General features: G+C 40.7%; 2 protein-coding genes across 2 annotated transcripts; both read left to right on the plus strand.

Moving 5' to 3' along the window:
- Positions 1 to 4,557: 4,557 nt before the first annotated feature.
- LOC123425041 (probable LRR receptor-like serine/threonine-protein kinase At3g47570) lies at positions 4,558 to 9,231 on the plus strand (the record flags this gene model as incomplete). The annotated part of the gene is made up of 3 exons (XM_045108709.1): positions 4,558 to 4,874; positions 7,756 to 8,459; positions 8,592 to 9,231. Coding segments are annotated over 3 exons (1,383 nt in total), but the record flags the coding sequence as incomplete, so codon positions are not given.
- LOC123424505 (LRR receptor-like serine/threonine-protein kinase EFR) lies at positions 4,810 to 7,770 on the plus strand. Its single transcript, XM_045108129.1, has one exon. It carries the CDS (start codon positions 5,496 to 5,498, stop codon positions 7,665 to 7,667), a length of 2,172 nt encoding a protein of 723 aa, XP_044964064.1. The 5' UTR covers positions 4,810 to 5,495; the 3' UTR covers positions 7,668 to 7,770.
- Positions 9,232 to 9,867: the final 636 nt, after the last annotated feature.

Consider the following 9,867-nt stretch of genomic DNA (forward strand, 5'->3'; position numbering starts at 1 on the left):
TAATTATATACGTTCTCCAATTTTAGTTATGATAGTGTAGTATAATTATTCCAGTGTATTCCCATTGTTGAAATACCAATCTATTGATTTTCTTTATTAAATTAGTGAACAATCATCCATATAATTTACATTGTGTTCAAAAAAATCCATATAATTTACATCCACTGATATATTTTGTGTGCCAATACTCAATTTTTGGATTTTTCATGTATAGTTGCTAAATATAAAGTATTATCTTCATCCCAAATTACTTGTCTTAAGTTTTTCTAGTTTTTTTTTTGAGCAATTTAAAAAATTCTAGATATGAATGTATTTAATACTAAAACGTGTCTAGCTACATTCATATCTAGACAAATCTAAGACAAGTAATTCGGAATGGAGGAGGTAATATACATATAATATTCTAGCTAGTGAGAGCATCTACAGCCGGACCTTACAAATTCGTGCCATCAAACACCCGCGGACGCGCCCAGTCAGTGACCGGACGTGTCCTCTATTTATCCGTTCGTACAACCACACTCTTCATATCCTCCCATATTTAAAATGAATATGAGGGTTCGCGGCCAGCTCGGGCATATAAGGACGATATGAGGGGTCTGGTTCGATCACTTTTTTCCTTCTTTCTTCTGTCCACTCATTGACCGGACTCGTCCACAAACGTATGGGGAGTCATTTGAAGGGTCCGCCTGTAGATGTTCTGAGCCCTCCATAATCATATAACGCATGGTTTTCTCTTTCACAAACTCCACCACACCTAAAAATTATTTCTGCCTCTGCCACTGCTTACTCTCATTTCCTTTTTGTACCGCTACTTCGTATATCCAAAAGGGAGCTCTGGTATGTCTCTTAAAAAATCTTGGGTTCGAGTAATAAGTGCACTATTCTATTCTCGGAACCGTTGCCTCTTCAACAACATCAGTTATTGGGTAAGCTCTCTATTATATGCAGACAATCTGTCATATAAAGCATAAAAACATCAGGTATGGAAGATGATGATTGATGGTTTTTCATCATGTATGCTGGAACAACAAACAGTGTTTTTGCCGGGCACTAACGATCATAAATTTGATTTTCTTTGTAGTGTCAGTAAAATGGGATTGTAAGAACACTAACTTGTCCATGTCATTCAGAACGGTCTATTCTCTCCATCTCAGTTTATAAGTCCGACACATGTATCTAGATCATCAATCTGATCAACTTAATGAGAGACATATATTATAAAAAATATATCATTAAAAACTTTAGATGTTCTATTTTCTAATGATATAATTTTTATATTAAATAATATATTTTATATAAGTTAAATTAACGACCTAGGTGCACGTGCGTGCTTTATAAACTGTGACGGAGGTAGTACAACATACGGTGACCAATCTTGCTAGAGAAGGCAAGATTGTAAATAAAAACACTATTGTTATTAATTCGTGGGTTTTTCTTTAGACTAGCAAGGCCATTTTGCCAAAAAAGACTGGTCACGACTAAAGTAAGTTACATGCAACAAACATTTCAAATTTGAGGGGGGTAGCCTAATAATCTCTTTGATAGTATTCTTACGTAGGTTACACTTAATAGCTATGTCACACATTTATTAGGACAACACTATACTGCATGTGGTACATTTATCATGATCCGCATTGTTTTTTCTTGTCAGAACATCCGCATCTAACATTCTTAAGAAGTTGCTCCCCACTTCTACCTATTCTCTTAACATGCACGATGTCCACATCAGCTTTATGCCACATCATCAATCAGTTTGCAAAATCAGCCAATCAAGACGAGACTTACTCCTGGCCCCACCTTCAAGACGCCACCGCTGCTCACCATGCCATTAGCCGCTCCCTCGCTCGCATATCGCCTCGCCTCACATCAAACTTTCCTCAGCTTTGAGCGTGTAAGGGCAGTTGGGTCGTCCGCCGTTGTCACCGGCCGGCGTCATCCGCCATGGTCAAGGCCCACCCAGAATGGACCCTCTGTACACCATTCCTCTGCTCCGCGGCGTCATGGTGAGGAGCCCGATTCAAAGGCGAGGTGAGCACCTCCACATCTAACATTTTACCTCACTGCTGCTCGCTAGGTTTCTGAAGCTGAAGGCCCTCAATTTTTTCGTTTGCTGACACCAAACCACACAGCCCACTTCATGGACGTCTCCGCAGCCCAATGCTCCAAAGTCCAAATGGCCCATGCTGTTGATCTTCTCCATTGCCATCACTTAAACCCTTCTGCTGCTGGTCACTAGTGATTGACGCTTCGCTTCCTCTCCCCACGATCTCTGCAGAAAAAACTGATGGATTCCTCTTTAAATTTGATGCTTCACCTGAACTCACTTTGTACCAAATTCTATGTTGTTCTTCAGATAATTAAGTGATGCTCGTCTTCAGTTGGTCTTGTAGATGCTTCACCTGAACTCATTTTTTTCCTGTGTAGATGAACATGCTGGAACCCTGTGTAGCCGAATTCTATGTTGTTCTTCAGATAATTAAGGGTCTGAAAAGTGCTTCTTGATGTGCAATCTAATCCTAATTCTAAAATTCATGTACAACCATCTGACAGGTTTGGTACATAAGAGCCCCATCTTTTACAAAACTTTTGACTTTTATTTGCACTACTCATGCATTGCATTTGATTCTGCATATATTAGATAGCAAAATCATTTGATTTCTTATGCCTGCTACATAGCCTATTGGATAATCTTGCTTCAGGCATACAAACCTCCTTAATTATTGCGTTCAATTTTCTGAAAAAAAATATCGGTTAATGATTTTCTTTTCGTGAGAAAAAACACATAGATTTATTGACTTCACAAAGTAACATATTTTCACTATCTCTATTGTAGGAATTACATGCATGGGTCATCTGACACTTAGGTGAAAGCAAAGATGTGATAAGTTAATGATTATACCAATACAATATATATATCAGGTTAATATTCATCTTTTTTTGGGCGGTATGTCAGATTAATATTAGGCACGTACAATAGTTGATTCATGGTATGCTTCCACCCATTAGTTTGTAAACACGTTATCTCATCTCCTGAGACGGCTTATGAGAATGTCACTTCTTTTTATGTGGAACAGTTGAGGAGGATTACTAAATTGCTTCATGTAACTATATTACAAATTTTGTAACTTTTTTCCTTGAATAGATAGTTCTACAAGCCAAATTTTCTGATTGGTTTTATAATGGTTCCCGCAGCAACGCGCGGGTATCTTCTAGTTGTTTATGATGTGGGAACACTGCTACATGGTTTGGTCATGGAAAATTATTGATTGAGATGGGGAAAAGTAGGAAGCAACGCGTTTTGGAGACCGGACGTTTGGCTCTTGGCTTGCATGGAGGCCTCTCTTAAAAAAAACAATTTTCAAACTTTATGGTTTTAAAATATCTAAAAAAATTTGTGCAAGTAAATAAGGATGTTATGTGTATGTGTAAAATTTCAGGATGAAAAGTATTGAAATGCTACCTGAACAAAAAAGAAAAATCATATGCCCTGGAAGGACGAATAGTATTGTGTGTTAAAAAGTCTCATATTTGTTTTTTTGCACAACTCTCGTTTCAACTTATTTTGTCCTAAAGATTTACACGCATGTGTGTTATGCCTTCATGTATATATGTGTGTTTTTAAAAAAAAAATTGAAACACAAAACATATGAAATTTAACGAAATCCAAAATTTTGAAAACCAAGCTCCATGGAGCACGACCTCCAAAAACAATATTTGAGTGTTTTAACCTATCATAACATTTTATCATCAGAACCATATGCTCTGCCAACTTGCTAAGGTACCTGCTAAGCTGGGAAAGTTTCTTGATGATATGTGGACTGTTTGATGTGTTGCTCGACAAAGATACCTGTTGGTAAATTATGCTTCGGAATAGATGCTCATGGGTGGAAGTGTACAATGAACACTGAGTTAAGAAGGTGCGCGCGGTTCGTTTCAGGATGGCCTGGAGCATGACCCTAGTTGGAGTCTCGACAACGTCCATTGTCTGAACCTGGCAGGGTCGGAAAGGCTACCAGATTAGCAAAGATAGTCCAGCGATGTACTCCCTCCGTTCCTAAATATAAGTTTTTTTAGAGGTTTCATTAGAAAACTACATACAGATGTATATAGACATACTTTAGAATATACATTCACTCATTTTGTTCCGTATGTAGTCCACTAGTGAATTTTTTTAAAAGACTTATATTTAGGAACGGAGGGAGTAAAATGTACTCATTCCGTATCTAAATACTTATAGTTGAAAAGACCTGTCTACTTTTCCTTAAATATAAGTATTTAGATATAGAGGAAGTACAATTATTAAATGCATGATGTAATATTATTCAAATAATTAGATGCTTGAGCATGACTACAGCAGCCAAGTACCCTCACCTATGTATTTTACGGTATAAAGAGAGAAAATCAACTGATTCAACCAAATAATTGCCTAGCAAAATTTTCGTAACAAATAATTCGCAGTTGTCCGAAATGTAACGGTAGCTACAACGTAACAGTACACTCAAAGATGCACTCTCAGCCGTTGGATCTTCGTGCTCAGACTCCGTTACCTGACGACGGTGTGAGGCTCTGAGCCTCCGGCGACTCACCCGCCGTCCGCCGCTCGCCTTCTCCACTGCCGGCATCGAACGCCTCCGGCAGTTCCCTCACCGCCTCGACGCGCGTTCGCCACCTCCCGAGCCCGTGCGGCTCGGTGGCAACCCCACCACTGGCCGTCGCCTGCCCGCCGACGCCGCGGGAGCCTGGCCTAGGGTTTTCTCCTTCCGATGCGCAGCTCGCAGCTCGACGGGTTCGCTCCCTTCCACGGCCTCCTCCGCCTCGGACCTTGGAGTATCAAACCCCAGCAGCAACCATCGCGTCGGCGGCGTGGAAGAAGAGTAAGCAGTGATCCCCTCCCCTGTATGCCGTAAGTCCTGCAGCCAGGTTCCCGATTTTCCATGCTAAATTGGATGAAATCCAGTTATCTACTAGGGATTCCAGTTTCCATGCTGCGTTGCCCAATTCAGGCTCAATTATGAAAGAATGTTAGCGACACACAAAACTGCAATCAGTTTGTTCTGTGAAGAAATGTCTAGTCACTTTGAGTGGGGTTCAGGTTTGTCTATGCGGTCTGGGTCGACGCTGCCTAGCTAACCTCAAGACTCCAGTGGTCGTCAATGGATTGGTTTGTCTTCAGTGATCATCTTATTTGCTTGATGTGTGCTCTACAGGTTACAATCACGGCATGAGCCAGGACTAGTCCTACAGCACCTTCTTGTCGCTCTCTAAATCATTTGCTTTTCTTCTTGTAATTATTTATTTTGCTTACTGCAATTCTACTAGTCACAGTCCATAACTCAGCCTGCACACGTTTTCTCTCTCAAGTCTTTGTTTTTTTCTTCTACTTTTCTTTACCCTTGCATCACCTTCAGGGTGGAGATGACTTGTATCAAGTCAAGTCAACTTGGTCGAGCTTAACTTCAGGCCCATTCCTTCCTGCAGAAAAAATATATCTTTAAATGACCTCCACGCACAAAGATCACCCAAGCTCCAGTCTAAAGCACTCCAGCTACTTGGTTACTCCACATCCTGTACACTCTGGAACCATGCCCTCAATGTTTACTCCACTCTATATTTTACTCATCCTTTTCTCCGTCAACACTATAATACTCGAAGCATCACAAGCAAACAAGTCCGAGATTGATCGCCAAGCTCTCCTTTGCTTCAAGTCTGGCATCAGTTCTTATCCCCTTGGCATCCTAGACTCATGGAGCAAACACTCACTCAACTTTTGCAGCTGGAAAGGGGTCACTTGCAGAACAAAGTTTCCTCCCCGGGTGGTCTCTCTTAACTTCAACTATGCTCGTCTCAGTGGGCAGTTATCTGGATGCTTGGGCAACCTGACATTTCTATCCAGGATGAGCCTTGCCTATAATAATCTTTCGGGAACTATCCCTGAAGAGTTGGGTATGCTTCCAAACCTCCATACACTGAATCTTGCCGGCAGCTGTCTTCAAGGTAACATCCCCACTTCCTTAGGCGCTAGCAATTCTCTTAGCTATGTAAATCTTGCAAACAACACGCTTACCGGTGGTATCCCTCTCTCATTGACCGATTGCTCCTCACTCAGCACACTTATACTGTCACGTAATAACCTCTCAGGAGAGATCCCTTCTTCTTTGTTTGATAATTCATCTAAGCTTGCTGTGGTTGATCTCCAGAAAAATTCTTTCACTGGTCCCATCCCACATTTCCATATGGTCATAACTCTCAAATTTCTTTGCCTGACAGAGAACTTCCTCTCTGGAAGCATACCTAATTCAATGGGAAATGTGTCTTCCTTCGCTTCTATATTGCTCAGCCAAAATAGGTTACCGGGACTAATTCCGGAAACTTTGAGTCACATTACAAAACTTCTTGAGCTTGACCTAAGTTTCAACAGTTTATCAGGTAATATCCCGTTTTCTCTTTACAACATGTCATCACTGAAAAACTTTAGTGTTGGCAGCAATGACCTTGTTGGGCAGATACCATCTCACATCGGCTACTCACTACCAAACCTCCAGTCCCTGATCATGGGAAGCAACATGCTAGAGGGCCTGATCCCTGCTTCGCTAGCCAACATGTCAAATCTTCAAATTCTTGATCTTTCGAAGAACTCGCTACATGGCTCTGTTCCATCCCTTGGTTCATCGGCAAACTTGCGTTGGTTTGTTTTGGGGAGCAACTTGCTAGAAGCACATGACTGGTCATTTCTTGCATCTCTAGCAAATTGCACCCAGCTGACAAAGTTGTCCTTGGAAGGGAATCTTCTAAATGGAAGCCTACCTATATCAATTGTTAATCTTTCCACTAAGCTAGAAGATTTATCGCTTGGTTCAAACCAAATTTTAGGCTCAATACCTTTTGAAATTAGCAATCTTGTTAGTCTCACTTCTCTTAGGATGGAAAGCAATTTTCTTTCTGGAAGCATACCTTCTACCGTTGGAAAGCTGCAAAACCTATATATCATAAACCTATCAAAGAACAAATTATCAGGTCAGATCCCTCCCTCAGTTGGTGACATTACTCAACTGGGCAAGCTTTATCTTGATGATAACAACTTGGGTGGAAACATACCTGGTAGTTTAGGTCAGTGCAAGGGGCTTCTTGAAGTAAACTTGTCTGCCAACAGCCTGGCTGGATCAATACCAGCTGAACTTTTTGCTGGCCCTGGACTTGCCTTGGGTGTGGATTTTTCGTACAACAATCTCACAGGAGAAATACCATCAGATGTCTACTTGGCAAATCCCGCTCTTCTGAACTTTTCCAACAATCTGTTGTCCGGAACGATTCCTGATGATCTTGGAAGGTGTGTCAATCTTTTATTCCTGTGCCTGGAAGACAACAAGCTCAAGGGGCAAATTCCTCAGGGTTTTTGGAAGTTGATGTCCATCCAGCAGATTAATCTTGCTCGAAATAATTTATCTGGTCCAGTTCCAGAATTCTTTGACAACCTCACTTTGTTGGAGAAGCTTGATCTATCATACAACAACTTCGAAGGTCCAGTTCCCTATGGTGGATGCTTTAGTAACTCGAGTATGGTTATTTTGGATGGCAATAAGATGTTATGTGCAAGAGTGTCCATGCTAGCACTGCCAATCTGTGATGGTACTCAACAAAGAACCGTGTGCCTTTGCGAACAATCGTAATGATAATTACACTATTAATTGCTGGTTTGTTATTGTTAAGTTTGGTTGTCACTATTTGGAAAATAAGGGCGCGGCTTACATTTTCAAGGGACAATAAGATTCTCGGTGTGTTATGTTTTGTTGCCAACTGGAAGAAAGAAGTGGTTGCTGACCAGAAGCAAAGAGAAGTTCATGCATGTTCTAAACACAAGGAGACGCTGAAAAAGATATCATATGGTGACATTCTGAAAGCTACCAACTGGTTTTCTTCACTCCATACTATCAGCTCAACCTGTACTGGGTCAGTTTATGTTGGTAGGTTCAAATCCGACAGGAGTCTAGTTGCCATCAAGGTATTCAACCTGAATGAGCCTGGTGGATATGATAGTTACTTTATTGAGTGCGAGGTGCTACGAAGCACCCGCCATCGGAATATAATGCGGCCTATGACCCTATGCTCGACACTTGATTCACAAAACCATGATTTCAAAGCACTGATCTTCAGGTTCATGGTTAATGGCAGCGTTGACAGATGGTTGCACTCTGAGCAACACAATGGAATCCCGGACAGAGTGCTGAACTTTGGCCAGAGGATATGCATAGCAGCAGATGTGGCTTCTGCTCTCGATTATGTCCACAACCAACTGACGCCTCCTTTGATCCATTGTGATTTGAAGCCACACAATATCCTTTTGGACGATGACATGGCCGCACGGCTCAGTGACTTTGGCTCAGCAAAGTTTCTATTACCAGGCCAGGTTATCCGTAAAAGCTTGGTTGATGTCGGAGGAATAATTGGATACATGGCACCTGGTGAGTTTACTTTTCCAAATCCCCAATTAAATAGTTTGTCTTGTATGTATGTGTATTGTTTCACTTGTACAGCGTATTTTTTTTCTTCATGTATGTATGCATGGTTTACCGAGTATTTAAGTGCATTTGCAGAGTACGGGCTGGGCTGCAAGATCTCTGTAGGAGGCGATGTGTATAGTTTTGGAGTGCTTCTACTGGAGTTGCTTACGGGAAAGCGACCAACCGATGATATGTTTGTCGATGGACTCACCCTTCGCATTTTCTCTGAATCCATGTTCCCTGACCTAGTTGCGGAGATGCTAGATCCTCATATGGCGCATGAGGAGCATCAAGGGTGCGTAGAAGCATGGATGCAGAGATATATCGTCCCGTTGGTTGCTCTGGGGCTGTCATGTACTGTGGAATCTCCGAAGGACAGGCCTGGAATGAAAGATGTTCCTGCAAAACTTTCTGCTCTCAGAGACGACTTTCTGGAACGCCATCATGACGATTGACGGATATTTCAGCTCTGTTAGAGCATGCTGATTTGTTATCGTTAGGAATGTAGTGTTGCAACTACTAGTAATTTTGCATATTGTACCCAATCTACTGAAAGTGCCAAGTGCCCAATGTGATTTGCAGTGAGCAACAGTTGGCTACTGAAAGTGTCAACTATCCTTTGTTGCGGGTTTGCTGATTATTTTCATTTTGATCTTAAGGTGTATGTATGGCGAAATTCCTTAGTAGCATAAACTGTACTCTATATATCAAGGTATTTTTCTGTCAGATCTTACATCCAGTTTAATAGCATAAGTCCTTTTTTGGTTAACTATTGGCTGGATCTAGTTTTGGTCCCTATAGTCTGAACTGAGACGTAGATGACACTCAACTTTTGAAACCAGCCAGATTTGGCCCCTTATAAAATAACAAACTAAAAATAGTGAAAAAATAGAAATTATGGAAAATGGAAATACCCTTTGGAAAGGGAACGTTTTATTCTAGAAATAATGAAATAAATATAAATAAATGGAGATAAATTATTGGAAGAACGGAAAAGAACAGGAAATGTAAAAAGAAAGTTGAGAAACGTTTACACAAATCATGCAACATGTTTTTTTTCATGAATGCTTAGAAGACATTTATGAAACATCAGGAAACATGACCTTTTCTTTTCATGAATGCTCATAGAAATTTATGAAGTTCTAAACATGAAAGGTTATCATATATTTTTCCCAGTGCTCCAAAACATCTCTTCGCCAAAGAAAGCAACATGTTTTCTCTTCTAACTAAGCAAAAATACATGTGAAGTTTGATGTCAAGTGTCAACAGAGTCAATATGAGGATTATTTGTTTGTTTATAAAGGATTTTTCCGTGTGGATTTTTGGGACATAGGTTTCGATTTAGTAAAAAAGAAGGTAAAAAAATGTC

Source organism: Hordeum vulgare, chromosome 2H, assembly GCF_904849725.1.
Source record: "Hordeum vulgare subsp. vulgare chromosome 2H, MorexV3_pseudomolecules_assembly, whole genome shotgun sequence".
NCBI classification, from domain to species: Eukaryota; Viridiplantae; Streptophyta; class Magnoliopsida; order Poales; family Poaceae; genus Hordeum; species Hordeum vulgare.